Genomic DNA, 23,572 nt, shown 5'->3' on the forward strand with positions numbered 1-23,572 from the left:
GTGATATCGTTCTAATGTATCTTCTCTACCACCACGTTCGTCGTTGATTTCACCTTCAAGAAGAAGGGCGATTCCTGCTCGGGCAAAAAGGTGGACGGTCGTACCTGGTACACACCAGCCGGTATACCTTCGAGATCCAGCACGCAGAACCCGGACCGATAGACGCCGGTTTTTTGCGACACAAAGGGTGCCGTGACGGTATCGTCCGCCAGCGAAACCACCGTCAAATCCAAACCCACCTGGTACACCTTTGGACCGCGCAGCTCGATAACCAGATCGCTCGTATCGGCCGGTCCGATGTGCAGCCGGTAGAGTGGATTGTTCTTGTACGTTAACGGATGATTCAAGCAACCGCCCGCTGTTTTACCCTTCCATTCACCGTTTAGCTGCAAATTTGGTAGAGATAGAAAGGTAGTTTTATTTGCAAATATTTGTGAACTTATAAAAACAAAATGGATTGATTTTGAATGGCATTAAAAAAATACATATTAAAGACTAAACTCCATTAAATAAATATAAGTTAGAAACTTTAACAGCATGTTAGCGTTCGATTGACCAAATGGATCAACTCAATGGGTTGAAAGAGTCTTAACTCATGAGTAAAGTAACTGTTTCACGATTGAGTTAATAGTCACCGTAAAAAGTGTGAGTGAGTTACATCTCAGCTGAGTTACAGCAACTCTTTCTTGGGATTCTAGTGAACTCATTCATTAAAAAAAAGATTTAACTCACTCATTCATTCTCAATTCCGTTTACATATCACTAGTTGGCGACTTACGGTAAAAACGGTTGTCTTTCCACAGCTTGCTTCACATCATATTTCGGCGAACAATTTGATATTGTAATCCGAATCACCGTAAGTACTGAAGGGAAAAACAGTTTCCTTTTCGCTGATCATTAATCACAGAAGGACCAACGCCGTGCTTCGTCGTTCGCATAAAAAATCATCCATCTTGTCAAAGTATTGCTTCACTGTTTGGCCGGTAGCTCCAACTTCTCAAGGAAACGATGAGATCACTTTTCACTCGATCTACAGTTTTAGATGCTTCTGCACCGCATGATCACGTATGTTGTTGTATGGTAGGAATTGAGCTACTTTTCAACGCTTTGGCCTTTTCTACACTACGTAAATATTATAAATACCACATTTCCAGCGGAAACTAAGTGCCTTGGCGATATAAAACTTATACGCTTTGAGGTACAACCTGCACTTCGAGCAAATCTTCAAGCAGAGGCCTCAAAGAACTCATATTCGCTAAAATCAATCCATTTTTTGAATGCATACAATGGTTAAAAAAATACAACTTACATTTTCCACCGTTGAGTAGCGTGGACCAAGCTGCTTCAGTTCAAACTTCGTACGACTGTACGCCCGCAGCGAATAGTAAATGGTGGCAGTTTTTTCGTACTGCGACACTACCAGCGTGTATCGACGTTCCGCACCAGGATCGAGCCGGATCTTGCACAGATAGTGCGGACTGTTGATACGCACCCCATCGATGTACGGGGGCGGATCGGTCGGATAATACACGCGCTTGCCATTGCTGTTGTACACCAGCACCGTAATGTACTCGTGGTTTTCGCGAAAATCCTCAATGCTGGTGATGTGGCGCGTTAGCAGTATCCAAACCGAACCACGACCGGCCGGCACCGTCAGGCTAAACTGTGGATTGTCACCCACGTTGTAGGCATCTTTGGTTGGTCCCACGCCTGCACTCCACGACTGGTGAATGCAGTACGTGTACTGGAACAGTGCCGGATCCCAGTTCAGGTAGAACACGTCGAAAAAGTTCATTATCGAACGGTAATCTATCCAGAACACTCCATTATCGTACGTGGCAGCCATTTTCGGATCGTACCCAAGCGTGCGCTGTAGTTCGGGCGTCCAGTGGACCACATCCAGCTCGGAATAGTTACCCCGCCATCGTAAATGTGACCAAGGGTTCTTAAGCTGCAGTAGCTTCACACCATCCACCTCGCGCATATCCAGCACGGCGTAGGCGTGGGTAGAAACGAGCCCCGTACGTTCCGCTTCCGCATCCGTTAGTTCTCCCGTCGCTACCGTTACCAGACAACGGCCCATACTAAGCCCTTCCTGTAGCCGATCGAACACGGCATCAGCGTTAAAGTCCGGTTCGTTCGATTTCACCAACGCACGTTCCGGTATCCATCCCGTCAAGGCGTGAAGATCGATGTTCTGCAGAGAAAGTGAAAGTTAATTTACGTTTTAATAATAAAAAAAAACATGCCACTCCTTTGTGACTTCACTGTATTCTCTCGTCCGATACATACACTGTTCGAACCGGGGAAATCGTACCCTCCCATCAGCTTCATGTACGCCTTCTCCAGCAACGACACCCAAAACTCATTCTTATTGCTCGAATAGGAACACAACAACTGATTGTACCGGCCCAACGGTAGATAGTCATCGATCACCACCTTCCGCGGTATTCCATTCACATGCATCCGAATCGAGTACTTTCCGCTCGGGTTGTAAATAGGCTCGTCCTTGCTGTTGCGCGGATAGATTATTGAGGTAAGAATACGGCGCTTAAATTTCTTCTCAAACTGAGACGCAACCGCCAGCGACGCAACGAAGCTGCAGTCCGATACGATCGTCTGCCGGATGCTGTAAAAGTCGGCATGATCACCAACGATCAGCTGTGGGTTTTCGCTCAGCTCACTAACGCGCACCCAGTTAACCAAGTCACGCTTTTGCTTGGGGGCCAACTCTAGCAATCCGTCCTTGTCGGTGAATGGCATCGGGAAATGAAACTTCTCCAACAGATCGATATCCATGAATGGAACGTAAACTTTCGCGTTAATGTGCGAGGTATGTTCGAGCACCTTTTTCTCCTCGCTGGTGTAGGCATGTCGGGTTCCGCTGATCTCCAGCACGGGACCGGTGCGTGATGGACTAGCTGTGGTATTACATATAATTAGGAATCTTGCCTTCAGACAGAATAATTTCAATAGATCATACCTAAACCAGCGCTACTTCGCACTGGCTGCAGTACTGTCGGCGAATGACTCACGGTCGGCTGTGGTACCATCTGTCCGGTGTATTTGATTCCTTTCAACTCTTCCGCACGTTCCAGTGCTTGTTTCGCAAATTTGTTCAACCGCTCACGCTTCTCACGATCCTCCAACCGGAGTATCTTTTCCACCGCCTGTCCGTAGAGATCGATTGCTTCATCCTTCTTGCCCGCTTCATCGGCATCCAATGCGCGGCTAAGAATGGAACGAATTTCCCCTTCGCTAGTCATTAATGCACGATGCTACGATGAAAGGGAATGTCTTCAATATATAACAACTGGTTTGGCATGAGTCACCAACCAGTAAAAATAAAACGGAACAAAGATACGGATATTTTCGAGGATTAGAAGAAACACACAAACAAAGAATTAATGGATAAACGTTCGGCAGGACTGTGAAAACGTGACTCAGCTGCTGGATTTGTTATTGTTTACATTAATCAAGCTGTCAAAATCGCGATCGAATGATGCGTCCCTAGATTACGCTACGCTTTCTGCTCTAAAATTTACCTTTTATTTGCATTTAGGAAAAAAGGTTTTTTGAAAACATTCCCATACAACAGAGACGTTTTAAATTACTTCAAAATGTGCTTTTAATTTTGCTGCATTCTCCATTTGACAATGTTACACAATTTATTATCTTTTTAGTTGTTTAAACTTTGCAGTGTATTTCAGCTGTCGTTCGTATTCATCCGTCATAACAAACGTTTTACCGCCAAATTGTTTTTTTTTTGTTTCTAGCTAAAATAAACGGCTCTTTGGTGTATTCCATTATCAAATAATGTCGACCGATAAAGGATTTGAATTAATACGAGAATTTGAACGTTCTACTGATCCAATACCAGCGTTTAATGTGTGTAAACTCGTCTGCAATGTGTGTTGTGTACCATTGGTTTTAAGGTTGCTTTTCGATTCCGTTTTCCAGGACGATGGCGTGCGGTCGGTGCTAGAGGACATATCAAAGATATATCAAGAAAACTATGCACATGCGTAAGATACTTGTTTCATTACCCAAACGATAACATACACTTACTAACTCCCTTGACTTTCTCGATCTTTTTTACACGCCACAGTATAACGTTCAATGAAACAGGCGATCGAAAATTTCTTCCCCTCGTTATGTATCGCCACAATCTGATAAAACGACAGAAACGATGTGTGCTGGCGTACCTCGCCAACCGTTTATTTCGTCTGAAGCGTCTTCGCTGGCACGTGGGTCCGATTTTGCCAGCGGAAATTAAGGCTTGCATCAACGAACCGGAATCGATATGGTTCAACAAATATTCGAGAATACTTGCCGAATATATGGCCTCCATTCACGATGGGTACGGTTTGAATCTGACGAACGATATCAAACCACCGAAATCACTTTACATCGAAGTTCGTTGTTTGACCGATTACGGAAAGTTCGAGCTGGAAAATGGGGAAATTATTTTGCTTAAGAAAAACAGCCAACACTACCTACCGAAGCTTCAATGCGAACAGTTAATTCGGCAAGGCATTCTACAACACATTACTTAGCATGGCGTTCGGTATGTTTCCATTCATCAATCTATTATCCACTGATTCGCATTGCAACATCTCAACAAACACCCGATAGTAACCCGTAACCGTGTGAATAAATGTAACATTTTTCTTACAAAACTACAACCTTCCGAAACGTATCACTCCGATAATCACACACATTGCACTGGAATCCGGCATCCGCTAGCTGGTTACCTTTTAAGCAGAGGTAACAAAACACATGCCTACAGCCCATTTGGTGTGGAAGAATCACACGCTCATTGCAGTAAGCACATTTAGTTTCCGCGTTCAGTTCAACTCGCTCGTCTTGTCGATGGGTCGTTTCGAGTCGCAACAAATTCCTAATCTTTCGCTTCAATGCATGATAGTTTACGAAGGGAATTGTGAACCCGAGCAGCTCCATAAAGCCGGCCCAAACCAATTCACGCGTCATATATGAGTAACCGATGTTTCGTCGCTTAGCTCCATCCAACGACCGATGATTGATACGCAGCAGACAGTCCACCAGCGAGGGCCTCGTACCCGAGCGAAGAAATTTAAAAAAGTTCACCAGATTGAATAGAACGAGGGCGTTCTCAGCTAGCTGTACCAGCTTTTGCACCCTTGACCAGCTGGTAAGACGGTACTGGCAGATTTCTTTGGCGTATGGTAAGGCTGTAGTTAGAAAGTAATGCAATGCTAACTTCCCCGTTGGTAGTTGATCCTTCTCGTAGGTAATTGAGAGCATCTGCTGCCCAAAGGTGGCGTATGCAGTGCGGATCGAAAAGTTCCATAATGCCGAATTCAACACAAAATTAATCTCTGGCTGCAGGTGGCTCAACAACCCGGGCTGCAATTAGAAAGTGAAAGGTGCTAATTTAATCGTTCTGTTCCATCTTCGGTTGAGCTACGATGCAGCTACCTACCGGTAGAACTTGCAGAACGTTTTGTATCTGCTGCCGTAGAAGATTTGTTATCTCATTGTCGAGTTGTATGGAGTCGAGCTGAAAAGGTAAAACCATGAGCAGGATAATAGTTTTTATGTTTTAATAAAGAAACAAACCTGATTCACTCGGGGCACAAAGTTTGTTTTCATCTTTGTAGTGTTTTGGTTTGCGGGTCCCATCATCGCTGCGTTTGACGTGTTTTGATACGCAGCTTTAAAACATTTCGATATTGCAAGCACTACAGTTTGTTATGCAATGCGCCATGGAAATACCTTTCAAGCTCCCTGAATAATAGCTAATAAAGCAATGAACTATAAAATAATATTTTTTTAATAAAATCGTTCAGATTTTATATCGTTTTTCCCATCGTCCATTGCAATACTTTGCGTTATATTTTCATACGCCCTTATGTCTCATGCGTTACAGAGCCAGCAGCTTTATGAACAGTGGTCGGCTAAAATTACATAGACATCCTGCTGCATTTCTACTATTTATCGTAAACATGTTTGTAAAATAGTACCCGAACAAATTTTAACCGCATTTTAACACCATTAATTTGCAATAAATGAGCAGCAGAAACAAGTTATTGTCACATAAACGTACACGCTTGCTGATAATTCAAAAACACACTTCAAACATCCCTATAACCAACTGTCATTGCGTATGTCCATGAGGTCCTCCTGGCGTGCAACCAATGATGACGTTGTCAGTGCTTTTCGTACTTCGCATCCGACGTGGAATCAAAAGTGGACACATAGAGAAAAAAGAATACAAACTTCAGCCAAGAAAGCCACAACGCGTACCATCGTATTTCATTGCGTCTTTGAAATCTGCTTGCGCTAGATCGTGTATTATTGAAAACATTTCCCGTTAAAGGTAGGTCAATCGCACGGTGAAAGTGTTGCGAAGAGTGAGAAAACGCCATGCTAATTGGCTTTTTTTGTTCCACAGTAACGAAATGGATCAATTGACGAAATTCTACGAACCCGGCCGCTCGTTCGCCAAGGACTCGATCCGGCTGATCAAGCGCTGCACCAAGCCCGACCGCCGGGAGTTTCAGAAGATCGCCATTGCCACTGCCATCGGATTCTGCATCATGGGATTCATTGGTTTCTTCGTGAAACTGATACATATCCCGATCAACAACATCATCGTCGGATCATAAGCTGGGAGTGTTATCTGTGTGTGTTTGCGTTCCCTTTTTTTCCTGTTCACGCGTCATTTATCCTGCGAGTAGAAGAGATGATCATCCTCCTAAACATTCATGGACTGAAAACCAACGTTTCCCTATTCCGTACCCGTTACGTTCTGCAACTTTCTCCGGCGGCTCCTAGCTTATCCACGATCCCACTAAAATAATCTGGCACGAAGATGAAGTTTGGCGATATGTGCCGAAACTCCATCGTGGCACTCTGGCAGCTGTGGGCTGTAGTTGCACCGTGCACCATCAGTGCACCTGTGCTATCCGGTTAGGTTGACGGCGTTTCGGAACCCGTTCCCAATACCGCTCGTCTATATGATAGTGAAATAATCCCGTTTTCGTGCGTTACATATTAGAAGTAATCATTCTTGTGACCCGTTGCCTACTGTAGCGCGTGTTGCGTATATTTTGTGAAAACGAATAAATAATTTATTGTTTCACTCAAGTAACCAGGAATTTATTGTTTCTTGTGCGACAACACAAAACCAATGAAAGAATCATGTTCAACGAGGAGGTATTTTACGCTTCATGGAGTGCAATTAATTGAATTACAATAATCTTCCTCGCCGTCGTTCGAGATGGTTCAGAACATCGATCATAAATTCAACCGAGATTGACTACGTGTTGCTTGGAATGTGCTTTGAAAGGCTATGAATCTTGACAAAAAGCGAAAAAACAAGAATACAATAATGTTATTCATATCGATGTAGAAGATGGCTTATGCTATGAGTTTACTTTAGACAACAATTGCAACGATTCAATTTGCAGAAATTTACAGCTAAAATGGTGAAAATGTAAAAAAACTATTTTCATACATGAACTACAGGCACAATAAAAAAAAAACAAAATTTTGACTACCCCTGCATTGCTACAGTACTGAGCATAGAAAAGTAACACCTCTATCTTTATCAGTCACACATGCCTGAACTCAGCAAACAACCCACATTTATAATTCATAATACTTAGCGTTTAATTGAATACAAATTACTTTTACTAAACAAACTAAATGTCCCATATCTTCGAAAATGTTCAATAATAATTTTGACCAATAAGGTACCCTTTATGTTTGCTCAACATGTCAACACCCTGCACAGTCAATCCCATATTAAATCATGCTTTTTCTGGTGTATTTGTACGTCATTGCTCCAATCTGCACTAGAGTAACAAAGACAGCAACAATGTTCGTGCGAAATCTGCCTACCTCACTGCTGGGGTGCACTATGCACCTGACAGCCAGTCTGTCAAAACACAGACGTTTTATTGTTGGGCCCAGGAACGAAATTCAACGGGACGACGAGCGAGAGAAGCGAAAAACGCAAGATTGTTGTCCTAAGTCCTTCGTTTCGTGTGCGTGCGTGTGGGAGGGGTGTCATTATTACCTATTGTTTCCTGTTCGGTGTACCACACAGTCAAGCTAACCCGTCCACCGTATCGAGCGTAGCTGGAGTAGTAGTGTTTGCTACATTTGCGGGGTGGGCCCAGATAAAGAGTAGTGTCAAAGATAGTTCGTATAGGAGAAAAACATCGACAATTGGATACGGAGCATTTCACTGGTTGACCGTTGTTGCAGCTGTTGCTGGGATTACCCATTGTTGCTGGTCAACAATTCAGGCACGGTGAAGAAAGTTGGCGAGACCATTCTAGCTGACCATCGTAATCATCCTTCGAGAATCGTACTGCGTTGTTTGTGGTTCCGTTTTTTATTTGTGGCGCTGGTGTGTGTGTGCGTGTGTGTCTCTGTAGTGTAATTCGCTACCAGATTCTTCTCCAACCCTTCTCCAGCGGGAGGTTCGAAAGGGAACAAAGGGAATAGGGTGTTTGTCGCGTGTTTTTGGGGTGACGATAGCGCAAAAGTGTTCGGTTACGCGTACGCATCCGGTATCCGCTACGGAGCAGGCCAGGTGGAAAATGCTGGCAGAATGTCGCATCCAACCCCCATACTGAGTTCGGCTATCTCCCGCCGCAATCCGGAGGACGAGTACGAGCTGATCCACAAGATCGGTTCCGGGACGTACGGCGATGTGTACAAGGTGCGTAAGGGCAGGGAATGCAATAACTTACCACACATTCCATCGGCGGTTCGGCTAGAATGTGTATTGGGCCTGGCCTGGGATGGCAGTTGTTCTCAATTCTGTTGTTGATGATAATTTTAGATCACACTCAGCACCGTGTACCGGGGGAACCCGAGAGCGAAAGTGTTTAATTACTCCCAGATCCCAGGCTCAACCTCCTCTCTTGCACGGTCTCGCTCGGGCCCCCCCCCCCGGTCTCCAGGGCCGCATTTAATCTATTATAACTTCCATTCCTTCGTTTACGTGATGTTGATGCAGGTTTTGCTTTTTGTTTGTCCCCCGGACGCTATTTGCAGGCCAAGAAGCTACAGTCGAACGAACTCGCTGCGATCAAAGTGATCAAGCTCGAGCCGGGCGATGACATCCAGATCATCCAGCAGGAGATACTGATGATGCGCGACTGCCGGCACTCGAACATCATCTCGTACTATGGCTCGTACATGCGCCACGACAAGCTCTGGATCTGCATGGAGTACTGCGGCGGGGGAAGTCTACAGGATATCTACCAGGTTACCGGTCCACTGACGGAGCTGCAGATCGCGTACATGTGCCGGGAAACGCTCCGTGGTCTGTCCTATCTGCATTCGATGGGAAAAATCCACCGGGACATAAAGGGCGCTAACATTCTGCTGACCGAGCGGGGCGATGTCAAGTTGGCCGACTTTGGTGTGAGCGCCCAGATCACGGCCACCATTAACAAGCGCCGAAGTTTCATCGGTAAGAGTCTGTGAAGGGAGGGCGAACGGATCGCTTCCGGCTATCGGCTTACAGTCTTTTCGTTACGTTTCGTCGATCGAGAGATCGAAAGTGTAATCGATCGCGAATGTGTGTGTGTGTATGTGTTCCGTTTTGCAGCCGAGCACACTTTTCACTTTCCGCAATTGTGGGTCTTTGCGTGGTTTTGCACCAGATGCACCTGTTGTTTTCTTCAATTGCTACGGTTGATTTCAACCGTTGGCCAGCACGCAATATCAAAAAACGGTATATTGAGTTTTGCACCTCACAGTAGTCCGCATTAGGGCTGCACGAAATTGGGTAATTTGGTTGCCTGCCTGCAGGTATCCGTAAAAGGAAGCTAAAGGAACGGAAACAAATCCTGTCCTGTGTTAGGGTATGCACGTTATGAAGCTTGATTTGTGTGCATTTCATTTCCTGAAGTGTTGTGATATGCCCTACATGCCCGCACATACATGGGTGCAACTAGTTACGACGGTTTAATAGCCATTAGAGATAGCCAAAGCCTCATTTATCAATTAACATACCACGCAAATACATTCCGCAAAGAGTGCGGAAACAAACAGCGAATTGATGTAGGATTTAAGGAACAAGATTTTTTTTTTTGGGAGGAGGGAAACAATTCTTAACAGCTGATCCAAAGCGTTACTTTTGCTGCGAAAGTGGTTCGTCGGTTTTATATCGCAAGTGCATTCGTCACGTTATGGCTCGTGTGTGCCATTGTGCCCCTCAAGGCAAAAGGTGACCCACGGCGCGTGACGGATGTGATGCGATCTTCGTTCGCGCGTCGCGGATCGGACGGATCGTTTGAGCCACAGGCTTTTGGGCAGACGAGCGAGGTGTTGAAACGATTTTTAATCGAATTGACACACTACATTTACCACCATTTGCTACGTTGGAAAGGTTCGATGTGTGGGTGGTGGATCGCTGTATGTGTGTGTGTGTGTGTTTCGGGTGAGAGAACCAAGAGCGATATGGATTTAGTAGCATTGAGTTGAATTATTCAATCATCGTGTAATTTACTTTATAGTGTGTTTTTTTCTCTCTCTAGTGTATGCTTACATTAGATAAAGGCATAGTAAGTTGTCTTATAGAACCGCTTCGAAATCGCGCAACTGATACTGAATTAGCATAGACTAGGCAAATATAGCAGAAACCTTTTGTTTTGCTTTCTGCCGGCAGCTCGCGATAAGATAACGATTCTCTATGCTTCAGCCATAAAAAAGGGACATTTGCTAGTGGCGCACGGCATACATGGCTTATTGCGTAGGAAAGAAATATTTTGAAGAATGTTTTTATGAGCATAGGACAACTATAAATATACATTTTAAAACTATTTCTATTTCTCATATTATGCAAAAAAAAATGAAAAAAAATGCTATAAAAGTTTATACAACGAATTATTCTTGTTTTAGGTACACCATACTGGATGGCACCGGAGGTGGCAGCCGTCGAACGTAAAGGTGGATACAATCATCTGTGCGACATATGGGCCTGTGGTATCACTGCGATCGGTAGGAAGAAATAAATAAATCAGAAAACGAAACCTCTACTAATGATTCGGTCACGTTTTGTTAAATGATTTTATTTTCAGAATTGGCCGAACTGCAACCACCGATGTTTGATCTACATCCGATGAGGGCCCTCTTTCTGATGTCGAAGAGCGGTTTCAAACCACCAACACTGAAGGAGAAGGATCGTTGGAGTACCAATTTTCATTCCTTTCTTAAGGTGGCACTCACGAAAAATCCCAAAAAGCGACCGACCGCAGAACGGTTGCTGCAGCATGCCTTTTTTCAGTCGGACATGTCCATCCGGTTGCCGCAGGAGCTGCTGCAAAAGTATCATAGTCCGCACGCGAGCTACTACTATCAGGATACGGAAGAGGAAGGCGTAATGTTTCGTTGTTTTTTTTTTTGGACGTACTGACAAATCGAGTGGGAAAATTAATAATCTTTTTCCTTTCGTTGTATGTGTTAACATTTAACACACATTTACAGGCCATCGCTAATGGACCGCAGAGAATTACGAGTCGAATGCATTCCTCCAACTCTGTTTACCTATGCAGTGAGTTGAATGCACGAACCGACTTATACAACATTGGCCAGTGTTAACTAATTACTGCGCTTTGTTATAATTTTAGAACCGTTGGAAAATGAACGTTCATCTAGTCCCGAAACACTACCGAGTGATATGTAAGTATGCTGGCCACCCAAAAAACCACTTTCCCAACCACTCAATAGGATGCGATAAAGCGGGTTTTAACATTTCGCATTAATGATCGATGCTGTTCCGTAGCGTGCTGATCCTAGATGTCCTTCGCAAAGCTACTTAACTTTAGTAACACATTGATTAAACCCGATCTACGCTTAGTATTATGCTCATCCATTTAGCTGTATGCCATTGCAAAAGTGGACAAAGCGCGAGGAAATTCTAACTACTTTTACCCGAATGCGCCACAATCGGTCGGTTGAGACTGCACATTAATGTTACCTTGTTAAGACCACATTTAAAAAAAAAAAACAACAATTTCATCTACACACAATCACAAACATTTGCGATGTTTCGAAAGGCATACATGGTGATTTAAATGTTCTGACATGTTCGTCTAATCTATGTCACACTGTATGTTATCTTAAGCGTATAATCCCACCAATGAATTTAACAAAAGCTCCATTCCACCATTAAAGCTAAAAGTATTTAAATAAGTTAACTGTTTTGTCTGAAGCTGTTGTTAACAGGAGGAGAACAATCACTAGCTCCTTTGGTACTAGTACCGATGGTACATCATTTGCTTCGCGTTATATAAAGCTTACGGTCGAACAGAACATTTTCCCTTATTTTTTTTTTGTACCGGTAAACGTCCTTCGATTTTTAAGTAAGCTGTTCCGAACGTGTTCTATCTATGCCAAGATCTTATACTCTCTGTTTCTCTTTCTCTCCCCTCTTTCTCTCTGTTTTCTTCTTAAATACTCCATCCTCAAACAACAACTGGTGCCATATCTGTCTTGTGTTTTTTTCTTCTATGTTTTTTTTTTCTTTTTTCTAGGAGTCTATTGCATTATATAGACGAGGAGTTGAAGATAAGGTAACAGACATCCGCAAACGCCACATTGTGTACCATTGTTCCATTCACAACCTCTCGTACTCTCCTAGAGCAAGGCAATTTTTCTATCCCACCTGAAAGTTTAATTCCATTCCAATCATATCTATCAATATATATCTATTGTTCTTTGCATAATGCGCTCATTTACACTTCATTCAAGAATATGCCCTCCGGGTTGTCCGACTTTGGTTTCCTTTTTTACTTCTGCTCATGCTTAAGCAAATATCAAATTGGGAAAAATGGTTTATCCTGTGTCATTGTAAGACCGTTTCTTGCTGCTGCTGTGTATACAGTTGAGTTTTCATTTGGCGGGACCATGTTTTTAAAACTTTTACTTATTTGTGTTGATTCTTACAGTGGTGTTGCAGATCAAGATTTGGTGGAAACGTAGCATTTTTAGAACCTTAAAATTCTCGTGATTCGTGTCCATTAACAAGATTGATAGAAATTTAAAAGGAATTTTGAGATGGTAATGTAATGCTATATTGCCATTCAAATCTCGTTTGTAACATCCTGTATTGCTTTCTGCACTAAAACTGAAGCTCATGCTCTTTCTCTCTGTCTCTTTGTCACACACACTCTGTTTCAACAGTCGCTTCAGTTTTTGAAGACACGCTATTTTACATTAAAATATCTTCCCCGTCACGTAATACAACCGCAACTACAGAAACACAACTACAACACAGTCTGAATCATTCTTTATCTTCATGCTCCCATACACACATTTCACCTCAAACCTATAATCAAACCGAATAGATACCGACAGTTTATGCAATTGCATCTTGTTGGGCAAATGTGTTCACTTTCACGATCGTTCCCCTACTTCCTACCACCAACACACATGAGGCATGTTCACGTACTTATATTCCATCCAATATTCGCTGTAGCGCTGTAATTTGGTGAACTAATATAATAACAGAAGCTAACTCATCGTGGAACACAAATTGTGATCCCGTTTTAACACCATCCAGCAGGTAGCTCCTACGTCACTTAAACAATAGGAATAACGTACCAAAAACTAATAAATAATTCTTGGCTTAGCTTTATTAGCTTAAAACAGGAATCCTGTTTTAGCGATTAGCTCGTAATTAGCTACTATTTCTAACATCGTACAAAAACCCACGCGTTCGTTGCTTATGCAAAATCAGAAATGCTTTATACAAAAGCGCTGCTTCGTAATCGGTGTATTAATTTAGTGTTTCCATTTCTAATGAAATGTGGCCTCAAAATTTGTTCTGTCATGCTGTGTATGTGTTGTATGTTTTAACTTGAAAGGTGCGTTTCCCTACCCCGTCCGAATGGTGTGGTCATCCTATTTAGTATACGTATTCTCTTCAACCCCTCAAACATTATTTTGAGTTTTGTGATTTTTACATAATAATCTTTTCCTTTTACTGCAATGGAATAGTAAAGTTTTGTTCGTAAGATTTTAACGATGAGTTTGTTGTTGTTTTTTTTCTTTATCCCGTTCCATTGTGCTTAACGCTAAATTAATTAAACGGCACTACCGAAGGCGTACGCTACCGCTGCACGACAATTCTCTGCTGGCGTGTGCAAAGGATGACGTTACATCCGGCAGTAATGGGCAGCAGCATCGTACAGGGAACGGTCCGGGTGGTGCGATCGGTGGTAGCAATCATCATCATCATCACCACCATCTGCTCGACGACGAGGACAGCCTGATCGGGTCGGACAGCAGCTACCTGACAGCGGGTCTGTCGGCGGCAGCAGATTATGACAATAATGGCCGCGATGATTCGACGCTCAGCTACGATGCAATGGATCAGCTGACCGCAAAACTGGAGCAGCTAAATGCGGTACGTTTGGTCAATGATGGCGGACGAGCACAGCGAGCTTAATTAATTATTTTGAATGGTTTGTTGTTGTTGGTTTTTTTTAGCAAAACGGAGCTACGGCTATGTGTGAGCCACAAGAACATGGGAGTAGTAGTAGCGGTAGCAAGAGACACTCAATGGATCAGCTGAATGAACTGTTTAAGGGAATCGACAAGTCTTCCAGGCAGCGTAGTTTAAGTGACGGCGATGGTAACAGTGAGGGAGGTATGTATTTCACGGCTGAACTGTGTTCGGTACCGATCGGGGTAATGCTAAAAATGGACTTTTATTCCCAACACACACAGCTACCGAATCGCAACCGGATCTGCTAAACAATACACCGCCCATTCCCCCGAAGCGACATCATCGTAGCCGGCGGCATACGCCACCCCGGCCCGTCTCCAACGGGTTACCGCCAACGCCGAAGGTACACATGGGCGCTTGCTTCTCGAAGGTGTTCAACGATTGTCCGCTGCACATCAACTGTACCGCCTCCTGGATACATCCGGAAACGCGCGATCAACACCTGCTGATCGGGGCCGAGGAGGGTATCTTTAATCTAAATCTAAACGAGCTGCACGATGCAGCGATCGAGCAGCTGTATCCGCGCCGTACCGTTTGGCTGTACGTGATCAAGGACATACTGATGTCACTGTCGGGCAAAACGACCCAACTGTACCGGCACGACCTGTTGGCGTTACATTCCAAACAGACGCATCGCTTCTCAATGCACATGAAGAAGATACCGGAGAAGTTGGTACCGCGCAAGTTCGCCTTGACGACAAAGGTCCCCGATACGAAGGGCTGTATGCAGTGTTGCGTGACGCGCAACCCGTACAATGGTTACAAGTATTTGTGCGGTTCGATGGCAACCGGGATCTTTCTAATGCAGTGGTAAGTTTGGTTTGTTTTTAGGTATAGAAACTTGGGTTTAATTTCTCCCCCCCTTTTCCACTCGCTTTAGGTACGATCCGTTGAACAAGTTTATGCTGCTGAAGCAATGCGAATGGCCATCCGGCAATATTCAGTACTACGGTGCAAACTCGAACGTGTTCGAAATGATCATCACACCCGAGCTGGAATATCCGATCGTGTGTGTGAATGTGAGAAAAGGGCCGAACGAGTCTTTAAAGCTGGATCTAATCAATACCAACAGCAGTACGTAGAGCAACAGGTATTTGCCAATGTGCGCTGCTGCTTAAACGTTTATCTTTTCTTTACCAACAGCTCCCAGCTGGTTTAATACCACCGTCGAAGAGATGGACGGTATGGCAACGGTCATAAATCGGCGCGATACGCTTCGACCAATAAAAGTGCATCAGGTAGAGGATTGTTTATTCTGTATTCCCGTTAGAGAATATTATTTTCAATAATTGCCACTTATGTTTCTTTGCAGATTGAAAAGGATGCGATATTAGTGTGTTACGATCGGTTCGTACAAATCGTTGACATTCAGGGTTTCCCAAAGCAGAGCCGCAAGCTCATATCGCGTGTGGAATTTAGTTTTGTAATCGAAAGCATAGGTATAGAATGTTTGTTTGTCTCTTTTTTTGTTGTTGTAAAACTTCTCCTTTCTTGTTTGATTGATTGTGTCACCATTTTCTTTCTCCCTTGCGCTTTGCTACAGTCTGTTTAACTGATAGTGTATTAGCCTTTCACAAGTGCGGTATGCAGGGTCGCTCGCTAAGGAATGGTGAGATTACGCAGGAAATTACCGATACGAGCCGGATCTATGAGCTTATCGGCAGTGACAAGTATGTTTGCTAGTTAAAAATCGTACCGATTCGCAGTTTTACTAACGATACGCTCTCTTCTTCATTGTTTTCAGCAAAGTGGTAATGTTACAAAGCCGCACGATCCGTGCGGACAGTGGCGAAGGGACGAGTGATGTTGGGCACGATCTGTACATATTGGCGGGACACGAAGCAAGTTATTAAATAGTCGAAAACAAGTGTATGAAACCGAACCGAGGATGAATTTCGGGGTGTGAAGTGATGTTCCGTTTTCAATTCGTTTCATCAGTGCAACGGGCTTCGGATGGAACAACCACATGATGGTTGTTGTTTTCTTTTTTTTTTTTTTAAAAAAAAGGTGATTTGATATTGATGTTCATGCTGGAACGAAAGATCAGAATTTTTGGGGGAACGGAAGAGAGCAGTACACGGTACAACACGGAATAGGGAACGACGTGACGTGGCCTGAAAAGTATTAATCTTATTTTTAGTACGCATTTCATCCATTTACATTTGACAAACAAACAATTTACTACTCAATAATTACGTCTTGTATTTCACATCAGTTAAAAGACGTAAAATCAAGGATCATAAATATTAATTTGTTTTTACGTGCAGATTAAACGCTAGAGCGCTCGATCATTGCAGTGTTAAACAACAGTTGGAGGATTGGTTTGTTTTCGTCTTTGTTAACAAATATTACTATCCAATTGTGATTGCTTTGGGCAGACCAAAAAGGCAGCGTTGTGTTGAATTCACACATTATATATTGTTTCCTTGTCAATGTTTTTTTTATATTTGGCCCCATTCGCTACAGCCTGTGGCATATGGCAAACGGTTTGAATATTTGTTATAAGCAATACCTGAAAACACAGAACCAATCACCAGTTTGCTAATCGGTTTGTCGACATTGCAACAGCCACAGGTACAATAGAGTCACTGTACGAAAAGTGCAAAACCTCAAGAAGCAATCCCTAATAGCAACAGCAGCAGACAGTAAAAGGTGTAGAGAAAAGAGTATATTTTTATATAAAGCAGAACAAGAAAAAAGCAGTTGTTTCGTATCTCTCTTCGGAAGTTTCTGTTCGTGAATGTTATAAATCATGTTTAAACGCGTCGGGCCCTTGGAAGCTGCACACAACTTGACTGGATATAAGATCACTGCGAACACTTTCCTTCACGGATTGCAATAAAACAGAGGGGTTTAACGGGAAGGTGAAAGCTCAATATTGATGGAAAACTATTTACACAAATCCTAATTAAGCTCTAGCATGTTTTGGGTAATGTTTGAGCCGGTTGATAGCACCATTTAACACTTTGCATAACAAAAACAAAACCAACAAACGAAAAACGAACCAGCTTCTCTTATCTGATTGTACAATTGCTAAAAAAAAAACACAGTTAAAGTTGCCCACGCATAGCACGCGTGCCTAGGTGTGTGTGTGTGTTACTATTAAAAAGACTCAATATGATAAAGTGATGAAAAACTTTGCATTTGCAAGAAACGAAAAAAAAGAAACACTCCACAAGGTGTGGCACATGTTAAATTTTTGCGCGTGTCTCGTGTTTTTCCACCGGATGTTCGGACAAACAATACAACAAGGCAGACGGACACCGAAAACAAGAACAAAGCAAGTGATAATGATTAAATATAACACATATAGCAATAAACTCAAACAATTTAAAAACAGTAATCAGTAGTGTATCACAAACACGAAGTAACGATCACAGACAACACAAAACCATGATAAAAACATTTAAAGGCGAGCAATGAACAGAAAAACTACAATGTAAATCTATCCACAAGGCGAGGGCGCCCACTGTCGGTATGAGTGCAACCCTATGTACACTAAGGCCAGTGAGAACAAATTCCCGCGAACGATCACAATTACACTGACAGTAAAAAAAATATGTTTTCAATTTAAATGCTATCGTTTATGATAAGGGTTACGATTACGAAACAATGTTAATAAGTTTTTTTTTACAGAACAGAATTGAGTTAAAATCATCCTGCTGTTTGCAAAAACCCTCATCATATGCCTGTTGAAGATGATCATTCTGCATAAATTGAAGTAATTCAAATGCTTTCAAGTTGAAAGATTGCAAAACGGCAGTAAATCATGAGTTTTACCACTAGTATACATTAACCTTTGCTTTTGAAATAATGGAAACCATTATGAAATATTTGTTTTTTTAGTGTTTGAATAGTAATTCCATCGCCAATTACAAGACTCTTCTAATAGTGAACAAACAAAAAAAAATTCCAACAAACGGACCACCCATCTTAAACCACATTTCCGAGCTTGTGCTCTAATCTATTCCACGACCAAAACATTCAAACAAAATAAAAACCCTTCCAAAAGTTTGCATTCTTGCAAGCAAATTGCATTTCGTTCACGGTAGAAACGTGCGAGTACGTCCGTACATTTATATTTTCGTTTCGTTATGTATCGTTGTTTTTAAAAAGTAATACTGTAGGTCGTTAAGTTACTAATTACTAATCCTACTTTACGCTGTTTTGAGATTGATATGTTAGAATATGTCTCTCTCTCTGTGCCCGATACGGAAAAAAGAAATGTTTCACCGGTATCAGCAGAAGAGGAAAAACGTTTTCCCAAAAGGCGAGTCAACCACACACACGCGAGTCAGTTTTAGTGTTTAGGTTCATTAGTGCGTATCAGTGAGTGTGTGTGTGTGTGTGTGTCCTGGTTTTGGATTATAGATAAGTATCGCGCACATGATCACTAATGGAAGCGATGAAGCGATCAAACTGCACCCGAGGAATAGAGCGCGTAAAACAACAAAGATTGTAAAATAGTAAACTTCAAAACGAGTTGGATAGAATATGTTAAAAGAAAAACAAAACTACACACACACATAAGCGTTAAAACCAAAAGAAGGAAAAAAAACGGGAAATAAATGAAGTGTACGTAATGGCAGTTAGCAAATGTGTGACCGTAAGGCAGAGTAGATAAAGTAAGCGACACAAACAAAACGAACGAACAAAACGCAGACAGAAAAGGTGAACAATGGTGGCCATAATATAGAACTTCTAGAGGAAGAAGGAAAAAAACGGGACTTTCTTGGGAACAAAAAAAACGCAACATTAACTACTGATGATTAGGATAAGTTCCAGACACATTATTAGTATGTTGGTTTGCTGGCGAGTATTTCTTTTTTACCCATTACGTGGTTAGGATACTGTAATATACAGCACCGTTCTCGTTCGTTTCAGATGATTGTAATTGTTTAACAAAAAAAGGGTGTACATGTGTAGTGTTATGCGTGCAGTAGCTCCCATTTCAAGTGGCGGGCGCTTCAACTCTCATTGAATCCGAGCGACCGATTTCCGTTAAAACAAGTGGACAAGAAACAGAAAGATAAGTATATAGCAATTACTAATCAACAAAAGCTACACCAATAGTTATGAAAGAGAATTGATCAGAAAAAAGTTAATTAACTGAAGATTTCTTCTGGCAAAGTAAAATGCCATACCAAATAATTGGTTGAGCTGTAGACGGAAGCCCGAACAAAGAACCTGCTCCTCCGGGCGTTTAATTCACCAGTTGGGAATAGTGCAAAGTAACCGAGCATCTCACAACACATGTGCCCCGGGTTAGGCCACACTTCATTTGTTCCAGCGTAGATGTAAAGTAGCTGAATTTGTTCACGTTTTAATTACACGATTTAACGATAGTTCTACTGTGCGCTCGCGTCTATCCTTTTTCCCCCCCATAATCCAACATTGTTTACCAGTGCGCGAAAAAAGAGGCAAAATTCAAGCCTCGTTTTGAACAAAAAGCCCCCCCGTTGAAAACGTTGAAATAAAGGAGAGTTTAAAGTGAAGCGATTTAAACCAATTTTATGCTGTTTATGCGTTAAATGCATCCCCGGTTCAAGCGTGCGTACCCCGCTCTCGTTGGGAAAACATTAGAAAGCATTTTGTTTTATTATTTGGTAATAGTGTTAACGGTTTGCTGTGTTCTGTGTGTGCTTTGCATAATACGTCGCTGCTACGGAATTAGAATTAGCATAACACCTGTAACTGGTCTCGCGAGGGAGGTTTCGTATAAAAACGTAACGCAGGGACTTAAACAAAAAAGGAATTCCATTTTCCTAGCGATAAATTGTTCCTGCTTTCAGGACCTCTCTAATCTTGCCGTAGTGGTGGTAACCGTGCTTATATCTATAGATAAATGAAATGAAAATAACGCGTTTTTTTCTGTATGTTTGGAGGTGATCTACCACCACCTTCCACCAAAAGAAACGGTGCTGTAAATTGGCAATACAGCAGAAAGGTAAAGAGGTAAAGGTGGAAGAACCCGAACCATGTACAAAAAGAACGGGAAACAGATAATCAAAAAAGGCACTCGGTTTTCGCAAGGATGGCGCGCGTGCGAATCTTCCTAATCCTAAAACATAAAACTCCATTTACCGTGCGCGATCACACTGGTTTGCGTGAGTTTGTTTTTTCTTTTTGCAATGTGCAACTATTTCGTTATGAATATGCGGCAATTATGTATGATTCTGCTCGAAGCTGTGGTATTTTGCCATTTTCATTTAGCCACGCGCGCTTCAGGATGTCGGATGTCCGTTGACGGAATGCATGCGGTTTTTCTGGAAACGGGATGATACAATAAATATTCATCGTTTACCTTAAAAAAAACAACCAAAAACCAAAAAGAACTTACAGTAGTGACTGCCGCAGTTGCGGAAGCGAAAGCTTCCTCCAACAGTTCATCGTCGCGTTTCTGGTCCACCTCACAGTCATCGTCGCTGCTGCTGTTATTATTACTGCTACCATTTGCATCCTCCTCACTGGCACGATTGGAATCGTCCGTATCCGAACCTTCTTTCCTTGCCATGGCCATCTGCTTCTCGCGCAGCAAATCTCGCAACATGAGGCCCAGCTCTAGGGCCATCTCGGGGGAAAGCTGCTGCCGGGCGTATAACGCCTTCGTACGCAGGACAGGCGCTTGCTGCATCGTACAGCTGTCCGGTAGCATCAGCTTCTCGCGCTTCTCCTGGCATCGCATCAGCACCTGCATTACCGGCATACCGTACATGGTGAACTTCACCTGACAGCGCTGTTCGAACTCGCAGCACTTACTTTCCAGCTGCTTCCGGATCGATACCAGCTGCTCGTTTACTTCGGCCAGCTCCTCCTGAGTCTGTGGTGCTTGCGCGTTGGAAGTGGCAACCGAACACTGCGCTGCCTGTTGCTGCTGCTGCTGCTGTCGCTTGTCTTCTGCTGTCTCCTCAGTCTCGCGCTGTAGCTGTACGGCCCGGTTCCACTGTTCCGCCCACTGGTAAATAAGCCGGAAGATGGCTTCGTTCTCGTGGTAGTAGCTCTGCAGCAGCTTCTGCTGTTCGATGTGTGCCACGAACGCATCCTCGTCCAGCTGGTTCGTGTACAGCACCTTGCACTGTTGCCGCTCGTTCGGCAGAATGAGACACCGGCCCCACCATACGTTAATGCTCGCCCGAAAGCGTCGGAATATTTCCTCGATTATTTTGTCCCGATTCGCCGGACGGCCCGCTTTCGTTTCTACACGCATGTACGCTTCAATGGTCCGCTCGAACAGACCACCGGTCGGGCTGGATACGGAAATTTCTACCTCCGAGTTGGGCGAGGAAGGTGGCGCTGGTGGTGGGGAACTTGTTTGTTGACGCGACAATACCGTACTACAGTGCGACCATAGGTCCTCTTCCTCCTCATGGTGTGGTTGCTGTTGCTGTTGCTGTTCCTGTTCCTGTTGCTGCTGCTGTTGATTTTCCGCTCCGTACGTTTGTTTTTCCACCTTGATCGGTTTCTTGCGCTTTTCGTGCTTTTTTTCCTTCTTCAACTGTTGGATAGTATTTTGTTTTGCTTGCTGCACCTTACGTTCCAGCAGCCCCGTAAGCACACCGTCCAGACGTTGCAGCTCGCGCAAATTGTCCAACGATGGTATTAGCGTATGTTCGTTTATAAGCTCCCGGTGCCGTTCCTTGCGCGGTACCCAGTCGAGCAGGTTTGCCTTTTTGCGTATAATTGATTGTAGTTCGTCCCGCTTAGCGATACGCTTTACCTTTTCCGCCCGCAGTCGGTTGAGATAATCGGCAAACTGTGCCATCTTTTGCGCGTCGGGAAGAACGCCCGTTTCCGAATGTTCACACAGCGGTTCGTGTGGTGGTGCGGCCTCACCCAGTTCTACAAAGAAACAACACAATGTTTAAGACACATAGGCACGCGAGCACGAGCCGTCCGTTCATTGGCAGGGCGGAACACCAACCCTTAAGCAGTTGCACCTCCTCCAGCGTGTATTGCTCCATCAACCGTTTGCGCTCGACCGTTTGCTGCTGCAGCGAGTTGATTCTCTGCTGCAGTTGGGTAAGCTTCCGGTCCAGCGACATATGGCCCTGGTCCCAATCATCCTCCAGTCCGCTGTTCGTTACGCCAAGTATGCGCCGCATTTCGAACATTTTGGTCTGCAGTTCCCGTATCCGTTGGGTTTTCCGTACGCAAAAGTTCATCGTCAGGCAGTAGATTTCTCCCAGGAACTGTTCGATGCTCGACGGCAGGGAAGTTAGATAGTCGAGGTAACAGATCTCGTCGAAAAACATCTTCCACACCTCCATCAGCAGCCGGATCTTGTGGTGCACGATCTCCAGGGAGTTTGTTATCGTGTCTCGCCTTTTGCGTGAGACGTATGTCCATCGGGCACAGGCGGTGTAACCGTGTTTTTGTTCGAGATGCCGCATAATACAGTGAAAGTAAGAGGTTGAGATGTAGGTAACTATTGTGGCCAGTACGGTAATGGCATTTCCAATCGCAATACTTACTCCAGCTTTGCTAATTTACTCTCCATGATCGCGCAGTAGGGGATCGCGGTAGAAAGTCGTAAAAATAATAGGTTCTATAGTGCAGATCATAAACAGTCGTGGCCCGGTTTCCGACAACTCGCACGGTTCCGAAATTCCCCGAAGTGCTGCACTTTCGTAACAACACTCTCAACCCCGTCACTAAACGCTTAGCAATTGTCGCGTTTGCGAACCTGATTTAGACAATTTTTGCGAAAATCTGTATAAAAAAAAATTGCGAAAAGTATTGTAAAATTTAAAAAAAAAAATCGAGTACTATTTATTTATAAAAAGTATGTACGTGTTGTATATAATTATTGTGAATGTCAATATTATTTTTAAAACAGAAGAATCGCTGTTAATTCAAAAACAAAATTCCCATATCGTGAACAAATGCATGGCTGCATTGAATGAATTTATCACTAGTATGTTGAACTTGCTTCAACAATGTCGGTATAAACAACGCATTTGGACATCTTGCTAGATAAATATAGCCCACAGCATATCGGTGTTCGATCCGTTTTGGAAGCTGTATTGGAATCGTGGTTATGATTATGATATTGAT

At 43.3% G+C, this 23,572-nt stretch overlaps 6 protein-coding genes across 9 annotated transcripts; 3 read left to right on the top strand and 3 right to left on the bottom strand.

Moving 5' to 3' along the window:
• Positions 1-4: 4 nt before the first annotated feature.
• On the bottom strand, positions 5-3,475 carry LOC125769019 (calpain-7-like). The gene is made up of 4 exons (XM_049437396.1): positions 2,984-3,475; positions 2,293-2,921; positions 1,310-2,197; positions 5-386 (listed from the first exon to the last, which is right to left on the bottom strand). The coding sequence occupies exons 1-4, from the start codon at positions 3,264-3,266 to the stop codon at positions 12-14; spliced, it is 2,175 nt and encodes a 724-aa protein (XP_049293353.1). The 5' UTR covers positions 3,267-3,475; the 3' UTR covers positions 5-11.
• A 265-nt stretch (positions 3,476-3,740) lies between these two features.
• LOC125769036 (DNA replication complex GINS protein PSF1-like) lies at positions 3,741-4,679 on the top strand. 2 transcript variants are annotated; one of them, XM_049437437.1, is made up of 3 exons: positions 3,741-3,888; positions 3,961-4,025; positions 4,109-4,679. In XM_049437437.1, exons 1-3 carry the CDS (start codon positions 3,817-3,819, stop codon positions 4,554-4,556), a joined length of 585 nt encoding a protein of 194 aa, XP_049293394.1. In that variant the 5' UTR covers positions 3,741-3,816; the 3' UTR covers positions 4,557-4,679. The 2 variants fall into 2 exon arrangements, with proteins under 2 accessions (XP_049293394.1, XP_049293393.1); XM_049437436.1 differs by having other exon boundaries at positions 3,741-4,025.
• LOC125769033 (peroxisome biogenesis factor 2) lies at positions 4,564-5,908 on the bottom strand. The gene is made up of 3 exons (XM_049437433.1): positions 5,602-5,908; positions 5,465-5,542; positions 4,564-5,388 (listed from the first exon to the last, which is right to left on the bottom strand). Exons 1-3 carry the CDS (start codon positions 5,665-5,667, stop codon positions 4,672-4,674), a joined length of 861 nt encoding a protein of 286 aa, XP_049293390.1. The 5' UTR covers positions 5,668-5,908; the 3' UTR covers positions 4,564-4,671.
• Positions 5,909-6,182: 274 nt separating this feature from the next.
• LOC125769037 (protein transport protein Sec61 subunit gamma) lies at positions 6,183-7,135 on the top strand. Its single transcript, XM_049437438.1, has 2 exons — positions 6,183-6,361; positions 6,437-7,135. Exon 2 carries the CDS (start codon positions 6,444-6,446, stop codon positions 6,648-6,650), a length of 207 nt encoding a protein of 68 aa, XP_049293395.1. The 5' UTR covers positions 6,183-6,361; positions 6,437-6,443; the 3' UTR covers positions 6,651-7,135.
• A 735-nt stretch (positions 7,136-7,870) lies between these two features.
• Positions 7,871-16,512, top strand: LOC125769017 (mitogen-activated protein kinase kinase kinase kinase 5). 2 transcript variants are annotated; one of them, XM_049437392.1, is made up of 15 exons: positions 7,871-8,716; positions 9,055-9,475; positions 10,909-11,007; positions 11,088-11,386; positions 11,494-11,560; positions 11,637-11,688; positions 12,543-12,581; positions 14,113-14,416; positions 14,500-14,659; positions 14,740-15,328; positions 15,399-15,592; positions 15,662-15,756; positions 15,831-15,957; positions 16,062-16,188; positions 16,263-16,512. In XM_049437392.1, exons 1-15 carry the CDS (start codon positions 8,606-8,608, stop codon positions 16,369-16,371), a joined length of 2,793 nt encoding a protein of 930 aa, XP_049293349.1. In that variant the 5' UTR covers positions 7,871-8,605; the 3' UTR covers positions 16,372-16,512. The 2 variants fall into 2 exon arrangements, with proteins under 2 accessions (XP_049293349.1, XP_049293350.1); XM_049437393.1 differs by lacking the exon at positions 12,543-12,581.
• Positions 16,513-19,287: 2,775 nt separating this feature from the next.
• LOC125769020 (bromodomain-containing protein DDB_G0280777-like) lies at positions 19,288-23,250 on the bottom strand. 2 transcript variants are annotated; one of them, XM_049437398.1, is made up of 4 exons: positions 22,990-23,250; positions 22,440-22,840; positions 20,859-22,357; positions 19,288-20,784 (listed from the first exon to the last, which is right to left on the bottom strand). In XM_049437398.1, the coding sequence occupies exons 1-4, from the start codon at positions 23,013-23,015 to the stop codon at positions 20,743-20,745; spliced, it is 1,968 nt and encodes a 655-aa protein (XP_049293355.1). In that variant the 5' UTR covers positions 23,016-23,250; the 3' UTR covers positions 19,288-20,742. The 2 variants fall into 2 exon arrangements, with proteins under 2 accessions (XP_049293355.1, XP_049293354.1); XM_049437397.1 differs by lacking the exon at positions 22,990-23,250 and having other exon boundaries at positions 22,440-22,980.
• Between the last annotated feature and the right edge of the window lie 322 nt (positions 23,251-23,572).

Source organism: Anopheles funestus, chromosome 3RL (genome assembly GCF_943734845.2).
Source record: "Anopheles funestus chromosome 3RL, idAnoFuneDA-416_04, whole genome shotgun sequence".
NCBI classification, from domain to species: domain Eukaryota; kingdom Metazoa; phylum Arthropoda; class Insecta; order Diptera; family Culicidae; genus Anopheles; species Anopheles funestus.